Consider the following 24,810-nt stretch of genomic DNA (forward strand, 5'->3'; position numbering starts at 1 on the left):
GGGTGCCCTGAGAAGCTGTGGCTGCTCCTCCCCTGGAAGTGTCCAAGGCCAGGTTGGATGGGGCTTGGAGCAGCCTGGGATGGTGGAAGGTGTCCATGTCCATGGCAGGGGTTGGAACTGGGTGATCTTTCAGATCCCTTCCAACCCAAACCATTCCATGATTCTGTCAAACACTGCAGCCTCTGTGCACAGAGGTTATGGAGACTTTGCTATGGAGACATCAAAGTCCAGCTGGACACAGTCCTGGATGATCTGCTCTGCTGAGAGTGCTTGAGCAGGGTTGGGCTTGGTGATCTCAGGAGGTTCCTCCCAACCTCAACCATTCTGTGATTCTGAGCCCTGGAAAGGAGAACTCAACCACTTGGAACTCTTTCCACATTCTTACCAATGGAGACATGCTCTGGAATGTTAAATACAATAAGGTAGCTCTTCTCTTCTTCCTCTCCATATTCTGGAGTTCAGGAAAGAAAAGACAGGTCCTGGAAATCTTGTGGGAATTGATCCCCCAGGAGAATTGTAAAGATGGTTGAAATCTGGTAAATTTACATGGAAATGGAGGCAAAGGTTGAACCTCTCTAAAATAAAAGTTTGGGATCAGAACTGTGGTTGATATTCAGGGATTCCAGCTTTTAATTCTACCCCTTACTCAGCTAAAGGAAGTGCCTTGCTCTTAGTATCCCTTAGACTTTATCAAAATTAGTTTGACCCAGGCTCATTTCTTTGTAATAAAGTGCAAGAATGAGCCAGGCAGTGTTTCCCAGAAAAGCCACCAGGACAGTGTCACTGCAGATCATTGTCACGTCACCCAGACCTCTGACAAGCAGCTTTTTTTAGCTGCTGTAATAGGATGAATCAGGAGTCTGGGTAGAGCTCATCAACAGCTCTCAATATCTGTTTTAAAGATAAGTGATTGATGGGAAATGCCAGGTCACTGTGAGCCTTGGGCCGTGGGGAGAGGCAATTTACCAATAATAAATGTGCAGGAAAATTGGATTAGAATGACCAAAAAGACCAAGTCACTGCTGAGAAGTGGGATGAGGCAAGTGGGATTTTTCTGTTGACAGATGATTTGGCTTTGAGATGTGGATGAGGAACCATTGTGGATGCTGAGTTACAGATTTACCTTGAGCAGCAGAGGAGCTGTTCCTGTGTGTACAGAATTACCTTCAGCTGCCCTGCACCATCTCTGTGTGATCCTGCTGTGGCTGAGGTGTTGTGTCCTGTAGGTCTGGGGCCTCCAACCACAAACCCTGGCAGCAGCAGGAGAAATTGGGGATTTTGCACCTGGTGCCTCAGATCCAAACCCGTTTTCTCCAGGAGTGTAACAGTAGATGGCAGCAGATGCTGCAGGATGTGCTGCACCTCTAACTCTGGCTGCTTTCCTTTTCTCTTAAAGGTTGTGTCATAACAAACAAACAAAGGTGTATCTTCCAGAACCTCCTTTTCCCCACGCTGAGGTGAGTTACCATGGTCTTGTTCATTTTCTGGATCACAGTCCACCCACTGTAGCTGTCATTTTTTTAATTTTTCTCATGAACCCTTTTACAGCTATTTAAGTTTTGTTTAATTTTTCATAAAAATGTTTTTTTTTCCTTTGCTTTCTGTGATGAATTTGGGAGCATGGGGGAGGAATGAGTGATGGTGTTCCCTAAACTCCAAAATTACCCTGTTTATTCCAGCCTATCACTTGCACAGGCTGGCCTGGTTCACTCCTTCCCCCACAGAAGGAGATCTGGTGTGGGATGTTTGCTCTTATCAGCTGCAACCACGAGCATTCCCTTTGTCCAAGCAGTTTATTTCCAAGTCTGTGAAACTAAGAGCTGTTATCAGAGACAGCTTAGTCATGCCAGCTCCTTCCTCCCTCACTGAGGCAGGCATCATGTCTGCTGCAGGAGGAACGATATCTTGAAAGAGAGATTTTGATATCAAAATTTAAAGTTTGCAGCACTGAGTGCTGTCTGTGGCAATTTTAAATGAAATTATTAAGTGTTCTAATGAAGCAAAGAGGAGAAGCTTTAGCCAAGCAGACATTAAATAAAACTGATGCCTTCAGAGTTACCTCACACAGCAGGACAGAAAATTCTCCTCTGGGAACAGGCAGCTTTCCCACTGAAGTAAACAAGAGAAGAAAGGAAGAAACAGGACTGAAAATTTTAGCTAAATCCTCCTCCTGTGAGCCACTGAACCACTTGGTACAAGCAGGAACTTGGCTCCTTCAGCTGCTGTGGTCCAGACTGTTTGATGAGAAGTGCAGAGTGGCCATGGCAGGTTTAAGAGCCCAGAAATTCAATGCTTTTACAGACACTGGGTGTTTTTTTTCCTCTTATATATCTCATCCAGGGACTTGTTCTGGAAATTGCCATTACCCATCATATCTATCATCTGTAGGTGCTTCAAAGGTTGTTGGAAGTAGGATCTGACCAGGAGCCCTCACTCTTTCCAGATGCTTGAATGTGTTGCAAGCAGGATGTGCAGTGAATTATGTATAATCTGTTACCAAGAATAATGTGGACTGCAGGGCAAGCCACCTGTTCACCACTTATTTTATAACCAAAAAATTCATTCCCACTGATAAATCAATTCCAAACTCTCTGAGTATGAGGCTCTGCAGCCTTGCTGTGGCTGTGCTTTCTGTCTTGCCCTCCATCCCTCCTTTCTGGGATGTCCTTGTTGATCCACAGTGTCATTGGATTCACTGCCAGCCCATATTCTGATTTACAGTATTCACTGGAACTGGCAGATTGAAGTGGAAACCCATCCAAAAATGAGAATCCAAACATGCAGCTGTCAAAGAATGGATTAATTAACCCATCTTATACAATGGGGTTTTGTGTTTATAAAGTGATAACTCTGTCCTCTGATTCCTGGGACATTTTATATTCTCTGGGGGCCTGTTGATTGTGAGATTTTACTGAATTATTGGAACAGCTTTGCAAGACCTGCTCTGTGTTTCATGTGTAGATCAGGTAATTATGTAGGAAAGGCCTCCCAGCAGTGGATCCCTGCACAGAGGGAGGAATGGGATAGCCCATGGAATATCCTATGGGATGTCCATGCCAAACCCCAGTGCTCAGCACCTTGTGTCCCTTGTTAAACCTCCAAAATCTCCCACCTGACACTCTATTTAATTCACACAGTGTGAAACATCCAGAAAATCTCTTTCCAGCACAATCCTGGGCCTCCACAACCCATCTCCCCCCCAAGCAGGAGCTTTGCTTACTGGCACTTCAGGGGATTTTTAATGAGTATCAGAAGCAGACAGTGAATGATGGTTTCTATCAGAGAGGTTGTTAGTGGAGAATTGCTTGGCTTTTTTCAAAGTAATGCTAGGCTTGTGCAATGTAACCTGTGCTGAAATTGCCCATCATGAAAAGATGTGCTTAACTGCTCAGTTGTTGGAGAAAAATAGGGAATTACTCAGACATGCCTCTTACTTCTTAGGAAGCATTAATAACATGCCTGGCATGATACATCAGAGAGGGACAGGCCAGGAAATAAGCTTCTAATTATCCACAGAACAAGCCCAGCCCAGCATGCTGCTGGTCCTGAAATTTGATGTTCCTGTTAGTTGTATAAACAGCAAGATTTAAAAACAAAGAAGGCAAAAAATCCCCCAAATCCTCGATGTTGTCCCTTGCAGCAGTGAGTTCCAGCAGTGCCTGATGTGTGGTAGAACAGAATAATTCCTTCCTTTAATCAGCTGTGATTGTATTTGGCATTTCACTTAACTATGCCTTTATTGTTGTCACAAGAGGGTAAATAAAAGCATCTTCATTGTCTCTACAATTACTATTTTTATTTCTCCTCACTCTCCACGCTCAGTTGTTTGAAGCTTTTGCATTCTCTCTGCGTGGAAATTTTCCTTTTATGATTTATGTCGCGTGTTTTGAACTCATTCCTTGTTCTGCTCTGCTGAATAAAGCCAGACACATGTTCAGCTCTGCAGAGGACCTAAAACATTTCTCCCTCCTTGTTTAATTCCACTTTAATGGAGCAGTAGATGTTCATCTTGCCTCCTCCTACACAGTCCTGGCACAGTTCTCGTGGTGGCAGTTTGCTTCCTAACCTCAGTCTGAGTGAACAGGGAATGCTTTCCCTCTCTTAGGAGCAAGGAATGTGGGCTGAAGCACTTCAGGTTTATAGGGATGGATTTGAACATCAGTTCATGCTAAAATTAGTGAAAATGGAGTGTCCAGGTTCTTGTTGTGCAGCCTTTTAGTGGTGTACTAACTAAGAGCTTCTTTTTAAAGGCATTTCTGAGGGAAGAGCTGCCCTGACTGCGAAGTCAAAACCTGGAGATCCCAAATATTTGTCAACACAGCTGGCAAGGCAGGGGGAGGCTTTCCCTTCCAAGCCCCTGCATCCATTCTATCCAAGGATCAACTTTCTAAATAGGCTCAGATTGAGGCTCCTCAGTGCCTTGCTAAGTACTGTGGAGCACAAACCAGTAATTTGTTTAGCTTAGATTTGTTATTCTGGTATCCCAGAACCAACGTGTGGTGTCTTATCAAATTCCATATGGGAATGGTAAGATTCCAATCCCAGCACAGCCCCAGATGTGCAATTAGGGTTCTCCTTGATCATTTTAACAGGATCCATGGATTGTTCACTCTGCCCCATCCCTTTGGTGGAGGTGGAGGGTTTGGGTTTATAAAGGAATGGCTCAGTTGTTGGAGCTGAATTGTTCCTCTCCGTTCGATCTGTACATGGACAATTTCAGGCTCTAAGATAAGTGAATCCAGACTCCTCTAAATGTCTGCAACAATAAAATCTGAGAGGTAATTTGTATTGATCAGTATTTGCCAGTGGAGGGAGGATTTGGATTTACTGTGCTCTTATTAAGGATTCTGTTAGCTAGATCTAAGAGAAATGGCTGCAAAACCCCTTTTTTCTGACTCAAAAAAGAGCCAGGGTGGGAGTAATATTGATTTTGTGATTTTAAAAACCACCATTTGTCTTCTTCATCTTTGATTCCCTCCTCCATTTACCAGTTCCTGCATAACACATTTAAATAAATACCTGGAACCAGGTGATTGTGGAATATTATGGTTTGTTTTATAATAAATATTATCATATAGGAGTTCAATGATCCATGGGAGTCCCTTCCAACTCTGGATATTCTGTGATAAAATTAGGCCTCTCTTAGTGTTGATCTGATGGAGTGAGGGAGGTGAAGTAATAAATGCATCTCTCATTTCCTGATAGGAGCCACATCTGTTCCAAATTCTGGATACAGAGCACACACACACACACAGAGTAAATATCTGTGTATTTTGGCTCACTTCAACAAAGGATACACAAAGGCTCTGGAGATTTATCCTGTTTATAGCAGCAGTTGCTGACCCTGTAAATCAAGTGCACAGCTTTAAAGGGAAGCACAGAACCATTTGGGATTTCAGAAAAACGCAGCTCTCACTCTTGATTCAGTACTTTCCCAGCCCCTATCTCTTAAGCTTTCAGTCAATAGTGGTTCTTCCTGTAAAAAGATGCTCTGAATGTTGCTTGTGCTCTCCAGAAAAAGCCCACTGTGGAAATACTGACTGGCTCAATGCCAGGCATTGGGTTTGGCCCAGCTGGAGGTCTGACCATGGCACAGCAAAGTTTACACACCCCATCTCATCTGGAGATAACAAAAAAACCTGCACAAATCATTCCAAACTCAGTCCCCTTAATGAGCTGGGAACTTTTGTTGGACCTGTTTTGCAAGTTCAGCTCCATGTGTTTTTGATGGGGTGATTAGAAGAGACTTTACTGTAGATACTAAAATCTACCAGCTGCTTTCCCCTTGGAGTAAAACATCTCTAAACTTATTTTTGTACTCTTTCCCCCATGCTCTGTCCACCTGTGAGAGTCAGGGATTGTGAGCTGAGCTCTGAAGCCTCACCAGACTCAGCAGAAAAGATCTGGCAAGATAAAAAGAAAAGATGAAAAAAGAATCGTCACCAACGAGCTCCTGAAAACTGGATTAGAGCTCCTGTGTTTCTTTACAAAGCAATAGGAGAGGATTTGAAGCTTCCATAAGGCTTTGAAGAAAATACAGCTTTTATGTTGCTGAGCAGTGAATGCTTGTGGAAGGATGGCAGGGAAATGAGCTGTTCACTGCTTTCCACATCCAGTGCTGCCCTCAAATCTTCCCAAAAATCTGAATGCTGCATGCAAATAAATAGCATTTGAAGGGGCCTGTGAAAGAAGCTGGAACAACAGTTTGTGATTTTTCAGGAGTGTCTTAGGTCAATGCTGGTTGTAGAAATGTCTTTCCCTGACCTATCTGCCTGTCCCTGGAAAAGTTTTCCTCTGGAATGTCACATATCCCATTTAATGCTTGAAATAGAAATCATCCTCCTCTTCCAGTTTACCCGGTTGAAAGTGCTTCTGCAATTTTAGTTTTGGGACACTTGACTTCCCTCAAAAAAAAAAAAACAAACAGAAAAAAGCTTTTTGAGGCCATTTCCTACAAGTTCATTTAAATGTCAGTATTTTATGGATTCAAATTTGTTTTACCCATTGTCTGCTAAACTGCAGTTTTTATTACTGAAGCTAAGTTTAGATTCTAAACCCTGCACTCCAGATGTGTTAATCAGAAATCTTTACCAGTATAATTGCAGGAATGTTTTTGAGATTCAGTGCCTATCAACTGCCAGAGCAGTTATTGGGTGTTTTTTTCCAATTTCCCTCTTGAAGATTAAATGGGAATTAGCTGTTCCTTGTAAACTGCAGAAAATGTAGTCCAGTTTCTACCTCCTCCATGATTCAAGGATCCACGTGGAAATGATCCATGTGCATCTACAGAATTGTGTTATAACCTTGAATTCTGAGGTGCTTGGTAGTGCACAAGTTGCTGAAAATTCTCAGTTTCTCTTCATTTCCATGCAGGAACCTTACATCAGCCATGGTGAAAAGTAACACAGGATATGGGGAAGTGATTTTAAGCTGAAGTGAGGAAGGTTTAGATGAGATATTAGGGAGAAAATAAGAAATTCTTCCCTGTGAGAGTGGGGAGGCCCTGGCAGAGGTGCCCAGAGAAGCTGTGGCTGCTCCATCCCTGGAAGTGTCCAAGGCCAGCTTGGATGGGGCTTGGAGCCCCCTGGGACAGTGGAATGGAGGTGGAACAGGATGAGCTTTAAGATTCTTTCCAACCCAAACCATTCCAGGATTCTATGATTTGTTGAACAGCCCAAGCTCCTTTTGAAACTGGCTCACAAAGGAAGCCCCCTTCCCTCCCTCCCTCCCTCCCTCCCACTCTTTATCTCCATGATCTTTCTCTCATCTATTCAGTCTGTGATTTCATGTGTTAAATTCCTTGCTTTTTAAACTGTATTTACAGTTATTTTCATGCTGGAGATGGATGCATATACCTGCCAAGGAAAAACTTGCAAAATATTGCATGAAAGTGCTTCACAGCCTGGTTGTTAAATTGCTTTTTAAGTTGCACCTTGTTTTGCAGATTAGAAAACAGCGGCAGGAGAAATAAAGCAAAACTCTTTGAAAAGTGCCTTGATAAATAAACTTCTCCATCTTAGTAAAGAAATCTGTTCCACCTGCAGAGCTGATTGCACTGTGTCTGCAAAACATCTTATTGCTCTTAGTTCAGGTTTATTGCTGGTTTCAGAGACAGTTAAGGAAAGGAAAGTCAGTCTGTTCTTTTTCAGCAGCTTTGACTTTGTGTGAACCCTTTAGACCAGGGAAGCTCAACAGCATTCTGCTGAAGGCAAAAGTGCCTGCTACTGCTGTGATGCAAGAAAAGCAGGTTAAACATGAGCCCAGAGCTCTTTGCAGACATGGCAAATAGGAAAAAAGGAGCTTATTGTGAATTTGGCAGCTGAGCACTCTGCTCCCACCAGGGAAGTCGAAGCAGGGAGTGTTTGCAGAGTTTCCACCCTGCTGGTACCAAAGAAGTGAGAGCAGGGATTTGGAGGCCCCATGTTCTGACTTCCTTTCCATAACATTTATGACAGTCATGACTGAATTTGTTGGAAAAATCTAAGGGACTCTCTGATGAGTTAGGAATAAATTGTAGAACATTTATAATCTCATGTAAACAAGCACACTCATGCACAGAGGCATGAAAAGTTGCACTGTCTGGATTTTTTTTTGTTTTTCTTTCAGCTCATTCAGACAAACAAATTGAAACATTATCCCAGCATCCATGGAGACTTCAGCAATGACTTCAAGCAGCCCTGTGTGGTGTTCACTGGGCATCCCTCTCTCAGATTTGGGGACGTGGTGCATTTCATGGAGCTGTGGGGAAAATCCAGCTTGAACACTGTTATATTCACAGGTAAGTAAAATGCTGATATCATTATCAGATTAACAGTTCATGCACTCTGCTTAAGTGTGGCCACATCCTTGGGGCTTTGCTCATTTGTTCTGGGACAGAAGTTTTTCACTTCAGTAGGAGCTTATCTAAATTAAGGCCCCAGGACTGACTGCAGGGACAAATGTAATTATTGTGCCATTTAATTCAGTGTAGCCCTGCAGAGTCAACCTTTGCCATGCAGAGTCTATTCCTGCCACGTCTGAGCAAAATCTTTGTTATGCACAGCAGTAAAATGCCTACAGGAAATTAATTTTTGAATTAAAAGCAGCTGGCTGCAAGTTAAACCCAGGCAAGACCTAATGGATGCTGGTCAGAAAGGAAGAAACTGTTCCAGGAAGAAACTTTTCCTCATCCCTTCTCCTGCCTTTTCATCTTTCAGGGTTTCTGAAGAGGTTTCTGTCCTCTCTGCTGTCCCAGAAGTGTGCACCCCACACAGACCTGGCACAGGGATCTGAGCTCTTCCTGCCTTTGGGCTGAGCTTTGTTCAGGTGGTTTTTGCCTGGCAGACACATTTGTAGCTGAAGGTACAGCTCTGCCTCATTCCCCAGAGGAGCTGTTTCCTTTCTCAGTGCTCAACAGGTCTGTTAAGTTCTTCCACTTCTCTCCATCTGCTTCTAGTGCTGACCCTGATTAAAAATCCTTCAAGGCCTTCCCTGGAGCTGATCAGGTGTATTTGTACCTGATGTGTCACCCTGACAGAGCCCTGCAGTGGGCATTGTCCTCAGCTGAGAAGGCAAACAATCACCCTTTAGGTCCTCACTCCTGATTTTGTGTCTGAGGAGCTCTGAGATAATGGGAGGTGTGCTCTGTATGACCTAGCCAGGTAAAAATTGTGGTGTGGATTTTTGGACAAAGTAATTAGAACTGGGGAGGAGAGCCCTGAGGAACAAATCAAACCTTCTCCCACAGCAAGGGTACAATGGAGTCTCACTGTTAAGTTTATTTTCCTCCAGTTTTTAGTGAATAGGAAAGCTGCTGGAAAGCACAAAACCTGAACAAAAGAGGGCTGGGAAAGGGTTATTTCCTTTTTCTTTTTTTAACTGCAGACTCGAGGCTAGTGACAAGCAAGTCCCTTTCACAATATTGCCACCAAAAAGTGTGACAGTATCACAATTTGGGGATATTTTTAGTGTATAATTAACCCTATTCAGTGGGAGGGGAGATACAAGGGAGTTCCTGCAGGGAACTTAAATCCAGACTGTTTCTGTGAGGGGAAATGGTGCAAGGTACCACAGCACTAAAGGTACAGCTGCTGCAGGGCCCTTCCTTCCTGACCTTTGAGGCAGTTCAGGAGACATGCCCTAATTACAGTAATTGGGTAAAATTGGATATGCATTGTCTGAAAATAGTGAATTTTCCTCCAGTCAGGACTTCAATTAAGCCCGAGTTTGCAGAGCTTTGCTGGGGTGTGTGTTCCATGAATCCCAGGGGAAGCAGTGGCGTTAATCACGTTGTGAATGTGCTGCCCAGGGTGTCAGGAACTGGCCTTTAATGGCAGGAACTCTTCCTCTGTGTCTCCTGTAAGGAGAGGCACTTGACCTTTCTGTGTGAGATCCCAGCCCTTCAGTGAGCTGAGGCAATCGAGCACTTCTGTCAGAGCTGGCCCTGGCAGCTTGTCAAGGCATGGAAATGTCACTCCTGACAGCCTGGGGGTGCAGCAGGTCATGGGCTTGGAGATTCATTCCCACTTTGTGAAACTCCAGTTGAGAGCTGCTTTAGTTGGGTGATCTTGGAGTGCACATTGATTCCAGATGGTTTTGGGGTTTTTTTCTTAAATTCTGTCCATCCATGGCTTTTATGGACTATCATAACTCCAGTGCCTTATGACTGTCTAGTCCTAGGCCTATTTCCTTATGGTTGTCTCAGCTGGAACAAAACACAGAATTTGGGTTTGGCAGTTGGACTTGATGACATTTGTGATTTTTTTCCCAACCTAAATGATTCTATGCCTATAGAAATTATTAGCAGATTAAATTCTCCTGTTCTTAGTACCAGTGAAAATCTGAAGCACCTCCACTGATGCCACTGATTGCCATTATTTAATTACTTTTTGTTTTAAGCTAAAATCTCCTGTGGATCTGAAAGAAGCCCAGTCCATTGGAGCAGTGTGTGAGAGCAGATGATGTTGTAGCTTTTCCTGTGAAAAACTCCTGGTTTCTGGTAATTGGAACCTTTAAACTCCAGACCATCCTGCATTGTTAATGAACACTGCTTGTTCAGTCCACAGGAACCAGTCAATCTCCACCTTTCCAATCTGTAATGTAAAAAAAAAACAATGACAAGAATATAAATTAAAGCAGCCAGCAGCCAGGACCTGGCTGTGAGGGAGCTGTGGTGCTGCTCTGCTGGCTGGTGTCACCTGCAGCCATCACTGCTGGAGCAGTATTGAGGAGATTATTGATTCAAAATATCGAATACCACTGAGCCACAAAGAAATGCTAGGAGAAGACACGGTATAAAGAAGTCTCCTTTAAAAACCAACTCCCTGGGAGATGTTAAAACCAGCTCATGCACGTCACTGCTGTACAGTGGAAGGTTTTATAACTCAGTGTCATGCAGCAGTAAATCAGGAGTCTTGGGGGAGAAGCTAAAGACGTGTAATTCTGTCAGGAAAAGTCAATATGTGTCCTTGACAAGCACTTGCTGCCTCCAGACAGGTGACTTTGGGATTTTGGGTGGTTTCAAAACAGCAGCTCCTGTGTGTCACATGAGTTCCCTGTGAGCCCAGCTCAAGTTGTGTTTTCAACATTCTGAATCTCCTCAGTCCTGTGTTAGGATTCCTTCCCTAGAATTTCTCCCTTTTCCAAGGCTCTCCTGTCCTTATTAGGAGTTCAGAGAGGCTTTGGACTGGATTTTATTTGGGATTCCTAGACCAGAACTCCATGTCTGTACATTGAGAAATGCTGAATAGGTGCTGCCTCAAATCTCTGTGTCCTCCACAACCCCACATGGGATGGAAAACCTCCCTTCTGGTGACTTTTAAACTTAATTTTTACAATTTCACAGCATATCTCTAGCAGAGAACCTCTGCCTGACTTAAGCTTTCTGGTTTCCCCTTATTACTTTTTTAATGCCTTGTCATTTAACCCTAACTGATCATTCTTCAGCTACCAACTTTCTCAGTACTCCTATTTTTACATTTCTATTCATGGCTATTAAACTTAACTGACATAAAATACCATTTTTACATCGATATTTTTAGGCTTTGTTTCATTGCCACCACCACATCTGCTTTTAATACTATGGCGTTTTGCCCAGTGTAATTTTACTTCATGTTTGTGGATTCATGGCTTCGTGTACACGTCCTTGTACAAGGCTCATTTTTTGTTAATATCTCTCACTTTAATGTTCCCAGGCAGCTACTCTGACAATTGCTTTAAACTTGGGGAAATTATCCCTTTGACAGTTCCAAACATTTGTATCATTGCCTGGTGCCATGTTCTGCTCTCTCAGGGTAAACATCCCCACGTGGTGCTCAGTGCTGCTTAGCTGGCAGCAGATTTGGAGATTTTTTAGATTTTTAGGTGAGCAATTAACTTGTCTTTTTGTTGGATGTCACACTGGTGCTGAACTTCCTCTGGTAAGGTTTGAAGGAGATTTTTTTTCCTTTCTGTCTGCATGAGAAATCCAAGCAGTGCTCTGCTCTGCTGCCATGTCAGAGCATCTTAGATGGCTCTTTAAATCTGGACTGGAGGCTTTGAATTTCAGTTTCCTTTAATTTCATCCTTTCAAGTAAAGCAGATCCCAGAGAATTCCTCCAGCCAGGCTTGAACTGCACTTTGCTCTGCCTGGTGTCCTTTGAGGCCCTGTGGTTCAGGATAATCCAGCAGATGAGACTTTTCTTCTCTTTTCCCATTCTGTACTTACCAAACTCATCCCAGTTCCTTTTTTTTCCAGCATTCCCTTTGTTCCATCTATCCCACAATTATCAGGGAGATAGGGATGGCATAATCTTTTCCACATTAGTTGGTGACCCCCAGAATCAAGAGGTTACCTGTATCCTACACTGTGTCACCTGAGATCTACATTTGTCATTCACCAAAAAACATAAGAAAAAAATCTTTTTCTGTGGCATTCTCAATGTTTTATTACTTTCTGTGGGAGTAAAAGCCCATTCAGTGCCTGACTTTTCCCTGGCAAACCTCTAATCCAGTAATAAAAGAACCCTTGGTTTCCCACCAGTCTAAACCTGACTCTTAGATTGAAAAGAATAAATATATATATATTTATAAATCAAGATATCATATTTATGCTGCCTTTTTGTCACACTGAAAACCAACTTGCCATTTGAATCACCTCACAAGACTCAAAATGTCTACATTTTGCCTTCCTTTTCAGGATCTGATTAAAAATAAGAGATGATGGTTTTGTCTTGATTAAATTTGTTCTAAAAATCATGCAATAATGTGTTCAAATGAAATAGTATTGCTCTGTTGCTTGATTAAGGTAAGACTAATTGTGGGCGTAATTTTCATCAAATTAATTGAAAATAATGGGTGGGGGAAGGAGGAAGGGAAGAGAAATCTGTAACAAAATTAACATTGAGCAACAGCTCTGACTAAACTGGAATTAGAGAGGAATTGGGCCATTTTTGTTGTTAATGGGCTTTGAGTGTTTTCAACATTTCTCTTTCCAGAACCTGATTTCTCTTACCTGGATGCTCTGGCTCCCTATCAGCCCTTGGCAATGAAATGTGTTTACTGCCCCATTGACACCAGACTCAACTTTATTCAGGTGTCTAAATTACTCAAAGAAGTCCAGGTAATGAATTTTCTGCTGCCTTTTCTTAGGTTTCTTCACACAGCTGAAATTAAATAAATGAATTGTGAGCACATGTTGCATTAAACAAAAATGGAGACAACACCCAGATCCTTTTCTCCATGAAGAAACCACAGCATTGAGCTCTGCTTTAGGAGAGGTCTAAGAAAAAGAAAGTTCTTGTAGCATCTGCTGTTCCCCCTCCACTCTTTGTGCTTTAGTGGCCCATCCCATTTGTTTCTACTAAAATTTGCTTTCTGACTCATGACATAATTAAAATAATAACCAGATTTTTTTCCTGGCTGAGCATTTCCCTGTGTTCTGTCTTGCTGAACTCTGAAACGCACATTCTCCCAAACCCCCTAACAATGCCTGCATCTCTTTATCTCATTGTTCTGCAGCCTGGCTTGTCCCTGCAAACTCACAGAGCTGCCCCTGCCTGCCTTTGCATAAACATCTCCTTCATGTTGTGCTGTCTCCAGGGCAGCTTTAGAGCCACTGGCTTCTCCTTTGGCTTCCTTCAGCCCTGCAGGGACAACCAGCCTGTTTATGCTTTCTTAACATATTGCTGCAAAACTCCTGGAGTTGTTTGTGCAGCCTTGATTACTGAGGTTTCTGCAGCCCCACATGTTGACATTGGGATGGTCTCCACCACTCTTACCATTTCCTTCCAGTGTATTTGGCAAGGGTTTGGGAGAAAACCCTATTTCATATTTTTATTTTTTCTCTCCTTGTGGAAAGTATGATATCAAAAGTGGCGATAAGACATAAATTCCAGGAGGGTCATCATTTCCAGTTGGCAGAACTGGCTTCTCCTTTTGCTTCCAGTTTGCAGAACTGGCTTCTCCTTTGGCTTCCAGTTTGCAGAACTGGCTTCTCCTTTAGCTTCCAGTTTGCAGAACTGGCTTCTCCTTGTGCTTCCAGTTTGCAGAACTGGCTTCTCCTTTGGCTTCCTTCAACCCTGCAGTGGCAGCCATCCTGTTTATGCTTTCCTAACATATTGCTGGAAGACTCCTGGTGTTGTTTTTGCAGACTTGATCACTGACAGCCAACGTTTCTGCAGCCCCACATGTTGACATTGGGATGGTCTCCACCACTGTTACCATTTCCTTCCAGTTAATCTGGCAAGGATTTGGGAGAAAACCCTATTTCATATTTTTATCTTTTTCTCTCCTTGTGGCAAGTATGATATCAAAGTGGAGACAAGACATAAATTCCGTGTGGGTTGCCACTTCCAGTTTGCAGAACTGGCTCCTCCTTTGGCTTCTCCTTGTGCTTCCAGTTTGCAGAACTGGCTTCTGTTTCTCCAAAGACAAGATGTCTTTGTCCCTTTGCCTTCCAGTTTGCAGAACTGGCTTCTCCTTTGGCTTCCTTCAACCCTGCAGTGACAACCAGCCTGTTTATGCTTTCTTAACATATTGCTGCAAAACTCCAGGAATTGTTTTTGCAGCCTCAATTACAGCCAATGCTTCTGCAGCCCCACATGTTGACATTGGGATGGTCTCCACCACTGTTACCATTTCCTTCCAGTTAATCTGGTGAGGATTTGGGAGAAAACTCTATTTCATATTTTTATGTTTTTCTCTCCTTGTGGCAAGTATGATATCTTGCACAGTGGCAAGACATAAATTCCAAGAAATGGCAATAAGACATAAATTCCAGGAGGGTTGCCGCTTGCAGTCTGCAGAACTGGCTTCTCCTTTGGCTTCTCCTTTGGCTTCCAGTTTGCAGAAGCTTCTCCTTTGGCTTCCTTAAACCCTGCAGTGGTAATCAGCCTGTTCATGCTTCAGGAGTTGTTTCTGCAGCCTTGATTACTGATAGCCAAGTTTCTGCAGCCCCACATGTTGACATTGGGATGGTCTCCACCACTGTTACCATTTCCTTCCAGTTAATCTGGCAAGGATTTGGGAGAAAACCCTATTTCATATTTTTATTTTTTTCTCTCCTTGTGGCAAGTATGATATCAAAGTGGAGACAAGACATAAATTCCGTGTGGGTCGCCACTTCCGGTTTGCAGAACTGGCTCCTCCTTTGGCTTCTCCTTGTGCTTCCAGTTTGCAGAACTGGCTTCTCCTTTGGCTTCCTTCAACCCTGCAGTGACAACCAGCCTGTTTATGCTTTCTTAACATATTGCTGCAAAACTCCAGGAATTGTTTTTGCAGCCTCAATTACAGCCAATGCTTCTGCAGCCCCACATGTTGACATTGGGATGGTCTCCACCACAGTTACCATTTCCTTCCAGTTAATCTGGTGAGGATTTGGGAGAAAACTCTATTTCATATTTTTATTTTTTCTCTCCTTGTGGCAAGTATGATATCTTGCACAGTGTCAAGACATAAATTCCAAGAAGTGGCGATAAGACATAAATTCCAGGAGGGTTGCCGCTTGCAGTCTGCAGAACTGGCTTCTCCTTTGGCTTCTCCTTTGGCTTCCAGTTTGCAGAACTGGCTTCTGTTTCTCCAAAGACAAGATGTCTTTGTCTCTTTGGCTTCCAGTTTGCAGAACTGGCTTCTCCTTTGGTTTCCTTAAACTCTGCAGTGACAACCAGCCTGTTTATGCTTTCTTAACATATTGCTGCAAAACTCCAGGAATTGTTTTTGCAGCCTCAATTACTGACAGCCAACATTTCTGCAGCCCCACATGTTGACATTGGGATGTTAACATTTCCTTCCAGTTAATCTGGGAAGGATTTGGGAGAAAAACCTATTTCATATTTTTATTTTTTCTCTCCTTATGGCAAATATGATATCAAAGTGGCGACAAGACATAAATTCCGGGCGGGTCACCCTGCACGCATCTCCAGCTCCTGGAGCAGTTTCTGGCCATGCTGATGGGAACTCCCCCCTGTTTCCCTGCAGCCCCTGCACGTGGTGTGCCCTGAGCAGTACACACAGCCCCCTCCCACGCAGTCCCACCGCACAGACCTGATGATCGACTGCCAGCCGCCGGCCATGTCCTACCGGCGCGCCGAGGTGCTCACGCTGCCCTACAAGCGCCGCTACGAGAAGATCGAGATCATGCCCGACGTGAGTCCCTGCAGGGGGGTTCCTGCTCACACACAGCCAAATTCCAGCTCAGCAGCCTCTGGGAAGGGGTGGAATGGCTGAGTTGTTGTGGTTGGAAAAGGTCTTTAGGGCATCCAGTTGAGCTGTCAGCCAGCGCCACCGCTGTGGTTGGCCTCCAGTGCCACTTCCAGGGGTGGGGATTCCTCCACTTCCCTTTCCATGGACAATTCCCTCCTGATGTCCAACCTGAGCCTCCCCTGGCACAGCTTGAGGCCGTTCCCTCTCATCCTGTCCCTGTGCCCTGGGAGCAGAGCCCGACCCCCCTGGCTGTCCCCTCCTGTCAGGAGTTGTGCAGAGCCACAAGGTCCCCCCTGAACCTCCTTTTCTCCAGGCTGAGCCCCTTTCCAGCTCCCTCAGCCCCTTCCCCAGCTCTGTTCCCTTCCCTGGACACTCTCCAGCCCCTCAATGTCCTTCTTGTCGTGAAGGACCCAGAGCTGTCCTCAGGACTGGAGATGCAGCCTCAGAACTGAAGGTATTGTCCTTAAGATGTCTTGTGGCTGGAATTTACAGTTGACTCTCTTCATGTAAAGCACATTCTGTCAACTAGAGAGCTTGGAAAGAAGCATTTTTGAGAGATAATTTCATTCTATAAACTAATGGGAACTGAAAAAAAACAACACTGGCTGTCTGAAAGAGCTGTTCAGCCTGGAGAAGAGACCTCAGAGCCCCTTCCAGGGCCTAAAGGGACTCCAGGAGAGCAGGAGAGGGACTGGGGACAAGGGATGGAGGGACAGGACACAGGGAATGGCTTCACACTGGGAAAGGGGAGATTAGGGTGGCATCTTGGGAAGGAATTGTTCCCTGTGAGGGTGGGGAGGGGCTGGGCTGGAATTCCCAGAGAAGCTGTGGCTGCCCCTGGATCCCTGGAAGTGTCCAAGGCCAGGCTGGAGCAGCCTGGGATAGTGGAAGGTGTCAGGATTGGAGTGGGATGAGCTTTAAGGCTCCTTCCAACCCAAACCATTCCATGATTCTGTGATTGTGAGCAGGCAAAAACTGTGCTCAGGTGAGTTGTCCTTTGCAAAATCCCATCCCACAAGACAAACAGTGATCTCTGCCATGTGTGAAGTAACCTCCAGTTTAAATACAAGGAAGTTTTAGGCAGAGCAGTTTGAATTAGTGCCCCAGGACCATGAAAAGGATCCAGAGAATCCAGGAGTTAGTAGCCAGAAATTGTCTTTCTCCTTCCCCAAACTCACCTGCTGTTAGAAATACCCTTCCCATTAAGGATCAGTTTTCAGTCATGGTAAAGAAGCAGTGAAAAGGCTCATTTGTATTCCAACAATTTCCATAAATGGTTAATTCCTCCAGGCTGCAGGAGCCCAGCAGGTTAATGGATTGCTTGTAGCCATCTAAAATGTGGATTACTTATCCCCACAACATCTATTAATGATTTATTAACCCCATAAGTCAAATCCAAATGTACCCATATTACCAAGGGTGACCCATATTCTGACAGACATGAGCTTAAAATATTTTTTTGACAATCCAATCAGCACAAATGTGTCCTTGGATCAAAGGTGACAGTGGCTTTTTGCAAACAGGCATTACTGCCCTTTAGAAACTGGAATATTGAGTGACTTTTCATTGGAGTGTAGCAGGAGGAAGCATCCTTTAGTTGAGCCAAATATGAAGTGCAGAATTGGGAGCCACCCAGTAACAAATCCCTCAGGCAGCCCACAACACCCACTGCCACCATTTCACAGCATTTCTGTGAGGAGCTGCCCAGCCCCACTGCTTGGAGACAAGGAGAGGGCTTTAATTACAAAATATGCTTGGCTGCAGCTCCATCTTGGCATGTATATTTAATTGTTTGGGAAATTTACATATTTATTGGATCCTATTAAACCTAAGACTGGTGAAACTTGGCTTCAGTTCACCAGCATGAAACCAATCCTGAGTTCAGAGTGCAGGGAGCCAGCCTGGGGCTCACAGATTATTCAAATCCCACTGAGGCTTTGGGTTTCCACCTAAACTCTGAGGTGGAGCAGGTGTGAGAGGCTGTCCCTTGTGTCAGCCCCTGAGGGGATTGGATTCCAGCTCTCCTGCCCTTCCCAAAGCTGCAGGGAGGGAGGATGCTCTGCAGGGAATGTGGCATCACCAACCTGGGAACAGCAGCTGGTTTCTGTTGCTCTCACTTTAACTTGGAGAGGTCCAGCAGAAATCTGGAAAAGGGCAGAAATGGCCTTTTTTTCTCCTCGCCTAACAACTAAAATCCAATTATATTCACACAAGTCCTAATTTCAGAGCTATCCACGCTCAGGGAGGAGAAATATCTTGTGATTGTCCATATCCAGGGGTTCTTCAGGCTGATTGTTCAGCCTGGGAAGGCTCTGGAGTGACCTTTCAGCACCTGAAGGGGACTCCAGGAAAGCTGGAGAGGGACCTTGGACGAGGAGTGGAGTGCCAGGACAAGGGGGAATAGCTCCCATTGCCACAGGGCAGGGTTGGGTGGGATATTGGAGATAAATTCTTCCCTGTGAGGGTGGGGAGGCCCTGGAATAGAATTCCCAGAGAAGCTGTGGCTGCCCCTGGATTCCTGGAAGTGACCAAAGTCAGGCTGGATGGGGCCTGGAGTAACCTGGGATAGTGGGAGGTGTCCCTGCCATGGCAGGGGGTGGCACTGGGTGAGATTTAAGGTTCCTCCCAACCCAATCCATTCTGGGATTTCCCTGATTCCAGAACTGCTCTTCACAACTCATTGCAAAAGCTGCTTGGTCTGTGGTGATGCTCCTGAAAAGGCTCCTGAGAGCTTCAGGACTGTTAACAGGATGCCATTCCCCAGCTCCAAGACATGCAAATCATCCTCCAAAAAAAGGATCTTGCTCCTTCTTTTTAAGGGAACTGCATGGTCCTGGTAAAAAATGGATGCAGCTTCCCCTTGTGCTGAGTGGGTTGTGCAAGACAGATTTCAGACATGATGGATGGGGCTCCCTGGTGTGGGAGTATTTGCTGCTTAATGTTCCCTTTTCAGTAGTTTAGGGTTTCTGAATATAGGAATTTCTGTAGTGCAAGGAAAGGACATTTGTTTAATATGGGCTCCCACCAGCCCTGGGGTTCTGTGCAGGCTCAAGTGGCAATTGAAAAGGGCATTTTACAGCTCCTAGAAACCTTGCAGTGGCTTGTTATTTGTCAAAACCATGTTAGCCTGAAATGGAATGATGAAATCCACCCTGGAAAAAATAGTGATTGCTAGATGTGCTGCAGGGCTGGGATTTGTGTGTGAAGTAAACCTGAAAGTCTCATAAAAGAATGGCTGCTACAACGAAATCCTGACCAGGGCCCCCTCCTGACATCCCAGTCCCTTTCCCAGCTCAAAGTTCTGCCTGGATTCTTTGAAAACCAAAGGGTTGCTCAGTGTGGCTCCACTCAGTGCAGGCTGATGCTGTGGTAGAGTGAAATTTCCTTCCCAAAACTTGCAGTGATTCAGACCCTGGCCTGTCAGACTAATGGAAATTTACTTTTTTACTGCTGGGCCTTGTCTATATTTCAATCACCTCAGCAAGGAGCAAAGGCAGGTCAGGCAGGCCTGTTGTATGATAATGAGATTTACACTCACAGCAGCCTTTGTTTGGAGAGAGTTTTTAACAGTCCCAAGGCATCAGGCTGGAATGGCTCTTCCAGGGATTGTGCAAACCTTTACACTTTAAATAATTTCTTCTCAGCATCTGCTTTTCACTTAAAAAAAATAATTATAAAAAAAGACTGCTTCCTGGAAATTGGTTAGGCATTGTCTGCTCGCAGGAGAAAGATGGGAAAATGGAAAACACCTTCTGGAGCAAACAGATAAAATTAAACAGTAGTGTCTGAGCAAATAAAGTGCCTCCAGTTTAATTACAGCTGAACAATGGTGCGGATCACTCGGTGCCTGCAGCTGACACTTCTCTCAGGGCTCTGTGCTCCTCAAATACTCCATTTTGTGTTCTTCAGGACACAGCCCAGTCAGGAGAGTGTCAGTGTCCAAGGCACAGCCTGACACCAAGTGAAATTATCAGAAAATACTGCAGAGAAGAATTAGGAAAATTATTATTTTTCCTAATTCTTCTCCGCAGTGTTTTCTTTCCTAGCCATCATAATTATGGAGGTTTCGTCTTGACTCCTTTTCCTGACTTTTACCTGACCTTTCCAACTTCCTTCTGTGTTTCAGGGACTAAGGAGTTTTGAATTCTGTCCTTCTTCCCACCCTCAGCTCATTTTGGTGACCCCACATTTTCCAGTCTCTGACCTCTGTGTTGCTTTTTCCCTGACTATTCCCCCTGGGTTCAGTGTGCTGTAGCCTCACAAGAAGTAAGTGAAATACAACCTGGTTAAATGAAATGCAACCTGGTTAAATGAAATAGAACCTGTTGAAGTGAAATGGAACCTGTTTAAATGAAATGGAACCTGTTTGCCTCTGCTGCTCAGCCTGTCCCAGCTCACAGCTCACTGCAGAATTGCCTGGGGTCTCTGTCTGAGTTGGACCTCACCTTCTGACATTCCACCAAAACTGCTCTTTCCCAGCTTTTACCAACTTCCCTCACACAAAGCCAGAACCAGTGCTGATAAATGCCCCTGATTTACCTCAGCAGAGCTCAGTGCAGCTTTTATTTTCTCCTTAGAAACGTCTCCCACCTCCCTCTGGTGTCTCTTCTCTCCTGGCCATTCAGCCTGAGAGAGTTCTCCTCCCTCCTCCTCTCTTTTTTTTTTTGTGCTTGGAATGTGTTGTCCTTCATTTCCTTTGCCTTTTTTTGTTGCTGTGCATTTCTGTGGTTGGTCTTACCCACAGGTTGTCCTATTTAGTCAGGTGGAACTCAGATCTGCTTTTCTGCTTCCAGCCTGCCTTTGCCTGCCTGTATTAATGTCTAGGTTTGTTTTTCCTTTCGTTTTTGATGGCTGGCTGTAAGATAACACTTTTCTAGGCAGGCACTCTCTTCCCAGTCAGCTTCAACAACAACATCCCATCCTGACTTGACATTCTGACCCATAAAATGGTTACTATATTTTGAATATTTTGATTTATGCAGTTTTTATGTCTTTCAAATGACTCATCTCTTGCATCTGCAAGCTTTACTGCCTTTACTTTGAAGATATTTCATGTCCTTGCTTCCCCTACCTGTCATTTTTCATTCAAATCCAAGCCTAATTTCTGCTTCTGCTGGTTCTGTTTTCCACCATCCTTTTTTAAGTTCCTCAGACAACTGCTCCCTGCCTGCTCCCAGGCTCCTGGGGAAGAGCTTCATTAAACAGCCATAAATCTCCTTCATTGCACTCCTCAAATACTCCTTAAACTGCTTTTTTGGCACAGGATTGGCAAAACCAGTGGTTAGAGTTAGTGCTGAGTGGTCAGAGTGAGTTCTGGTGCTTGGAATGTCACCCAGAATTATTCCCTGGTGGGTGTCTGGTGTCTTTCTGGTTTGGGGACAAGATTTTGGGGACAAGGGTTTGGGGACAAGGTTCCTCCTGCTGATCTGGAGCCCTGGTCCAGTAGCTGCACATGGAACATGCCCATGGTAAAGAAGAGCTTTAATTAATGAATTAAAGGTGGATTGCACCCCAGGCTTTTTTATTTCTTCAGTGGATGAAAAAGTTTGGGCTCTGTGGAAGCCCAAAGCCAAGATCACTTTTGCAAGTGATAATTGCAAAATCTTTAGATATTCATGGTAGGATTCTTTCTCCACTGAAGTTAATGAGACTTTAAAATCTGCTCCAGAGAGAGCTGTGGGAGACCCCCAGCGAGTGACAGCTCTGTGAACCTGGGGGTAACTCAGCAGCTGAATTAAAACCCTTGGATTGTGTCAAATGTGAGGCTGAAAGCCCAACAGGACCTGACTCAGATCCCACAGATGCCCTTCATTTCTGGGCTCTTCTCTGCTGGAAAAGCCTTTGTTCCTTCAGGTCTCAGAAGCAAAATTCCCCAATTTCCATCCTGCCTGCAGCGTGCCTGTGCCTTGTTCCCTGTGCCTGCTGGTCACAAATCCACAGGCACATTTCAGTTCCCCTTTCACCCCTTGTGTTTGACCCCACATTTTTTTGTCCCTCTGAAGGATCTGATACTTGCACAATTCCTGCTCTTGGCCTCTGGTTTAGCTGTAAAACCAAGGCTGGATCTGTTGGAGACTCCTCCTGTGTCTGACCTGGCTTGGCCATCAGAGCTGCTGGTACTTAAATAATTAATGAATTAGCAATTAAAATACTTTAAAAAATAAGGGATAAGAGGAGGCAAGGAAGTAAGAGGTAAGGGAAATTATCCTTCTCTCCTGACACCACCATCCAAATTTAAGTGACATGGCAAAGACCATGGTTTTCATTATGCTTACAGTACTGACTCTGAGATCCTCCCTGCTTGTGCAAAGGCTGCTGCACAGCCTGGAAGCAATTTTTGTCCTACTGAAGATGCTTTCCTGCACCCAGAAACTGGATTTGGTGTGTGTGAGGAGCAGGGGAGTGGAGGGATGGAGTTTGGGGCAGGTTCTCCATGCAGGTTTTGCTGAGGAGTAGTTACAATAAAAACCTCTGCAGGAGTGACCTCCAGGGCTTTCTCTGAACTCAGGCAGATTTTAAAATCCTTGGGCTTCTCTGATAATTGGCAGGGGATATTTTTTTTTCTCCCATACAAATTCCACCTTATTGAGGGGATCTGGGTGGGAATTACTTCATACCCAGCAAGCTCCAAGGCTGTATTCCATCATTCCCACCTCGAAATGGAAGTGCCCTGAGGGCTCACGTGGCCAGAACCCAGCTGCAGTTACCAGCAGTGTTTATAATGTACCTCCAGAAACTGTAAGATTTCAAATTGCAGAGACTTTTGCCCCTGCTGTTCCCAATAGATGCTGTTCAAGCCCCCACTGTCTCTGATGGCCAAAAACATCCTAATTTCCAGCCTACACATACTCACTGCTGGCCTGCACACATTTATTCCTAACATCATGTTTGGGCATAAATACATTTTCCCTTTTGTTGGTATTTTCCCTGTGGTGTTTATGTAGAATAATCAAATTCTCCCTTTGGCTTTCTTTTTTGCCAGGCTAAACAAGCCAAGATATTTAGTTTCCCCTTACAAGACAGCTCCTCCTGCCTTATTTTACCCTTCAGAATCTCTTACTTGAACTGAAATTACCCACAATTTACAAGTAGTTCAGATGAAATCTTGCCAGGCCCAATGTAAAGTGTGATGGCTCATCTCAGAAAGAATTACCTGATACTTTCTGGGCTGGCATTTACCCTTTTTCATGGCCATGTCACATTTGTGACTCTCCTGGGATGGACTAATAAACCTGAACCCTTCACCTCTGTCCTTTGCAGCAGCTGCCAGCCCACAGCAGAAATTCTCAGTATTAGCCCCATCCTTGGCCTTCGTTTTGTGCTATTGAATTTCATCTTGGTTTTCTCACTCCAATTCTTGTCTTTGAGTTTTTCCTCTCTCACAGCCTGGTCCTGTTTTCTGTTAAAGGTGCCCTACAAACTTCAGTGGGACCTTCTGAACTCCACTCCTCATTCTGTGCTGAGGTCATTAAAAATCTGGGAGTTTCATTAATGGCCCTTCAGGAATTGCAGCAGCAGCCCAGGAGTTCCCTGGGAATCTCTTTCCTTGAACCAGAGCTTTCCCCACCTCAGGGCTGCCAGAGGAATCCTCGGTCTGGGGTTTCCCATCTGCTTCTCTGCTTTGATCCCACCTTTCATGCAGAGTTCCCACATTTATGCATTTGAAAATTTGAGTTTGAAAATCTGGAAAACACATTTAATGATGTAAAAACCCAGCAGGGCCCCTTTCTAAATACACATGCTATAATCTAATGTACACATCAGTGATTTCAGATCCTACAGTTGCAGGGGATTTTAACTGCTGGTCACTTTGCTGTGCTCCTGCTTGTTCTCCACATCCAGCTCACCTCACTCAGCCCAAACTTTGCCTCTCCCTGCTGGGTCAGCCTTCCGGCACCCTCTCCAGTGAAGCCAGAAGAGAAAAATGAAAAGCAAGGAGTTTTGGGAGGTGTTCCAAAAATCTAAGAAGAAATTACTGGAACTAGGATGTTAAAATATTGTTGTACATCCAGCATGTCTGTCCTGGGAGAATCCTCCAGAGAACCAAGACCATGTGGGCTGGAAGTCTGGTGGTGCCCTGATTTTATTCACTGGTTATTCAGCCTCATTTTATTTTTACTGTGAAGTTTCAGGTCCCACCCTCAGGGGTTGTTCAGCCCCTCATTGCCAACAAGAGGATTTTTGGCTGGTCACTGAGGACAACTTAAACCTGGGGAGAGTTGTCCCCATTGAAGTCTTTAGGAGAGTTTTAAGACTGACTTAACCCACGTTGTTCTTTATCAATATCTGTAATTTGGCCAACAGCAGTGTTTGTGCTCGCAGGGTGTGTGTCAAATCCTCTTTTGGGGTGGGAAATGCAACCCTACAGGAAAAACTTCATGGTAAAAATATCTTTCCTCTGCTTTAGCATGGGCAGGCAGCTCTGATCACAGGAGGAGAACATCCCAAGCTGAAAACTAAAATAGTGCACACATCTCCCCCAGATTTCTCCTAAGGCAGTCCAAGTGCTCATCCATGGGCAGGGGACTGATTAATGTGCTGTTAGATCTCAGTGTCCCTGCTTTGGTGGCTTTCCTGGTGCCAGCATGTGACACTGGGCTGGGATAATGACTGGAAGGAAGACTCATTTATTCCTGCTAGGTGGGGGGCTTT

General features: G+C 44.5%; 1 protein-coding gene across 1 annotated transcript in view; it reads left to right on the plus strand.

Annotated features, from left to right (window-relative positions):
* Positions 1–24,810, plus strand: part of INTS9 (integrator complex subunit 9) — a 62,478-nt gene that overhangs the window by 32,574 nt on the left and 5,094 nt on the right. Inside the window, exons 11-14 of the mRNA XM_064709968.1 lie at positions 1,397–1,457; positions 8,107–8,278; positions 12,954–13,078; positions 15,934–16,101. Coding sequence (XP_064566038.1) covers positions 1,397–1,457; positions 8,107–8,278; positions 12,954–13,078; positions 15,934–16,101 — 526 coding nt within the window. The remainder of the gene's footprint in view (positions 1–1,396; positions 1,458–8,106; positions 8,279–12,953; positions 13,079–15,933; positions 16,102–24,810) is intronic.

This window comes from Zonotrichia leucophrys, chromosome 3 (assembly GCF_028769735.1).
Source record: "Zonotrichia leucophrys gambelii isolate GWCS_2022_RI chromosome 3, RI_Zleu_2.0, whole genome shotgun sequence".
Taxonomy (NCBI): domain Eukaryota; kingdom Metazoa; phylum Chordata; class Aves; order Passeriformes; family Passerellidae; genus Zonotrichia; species Zonotrichia leucophrys.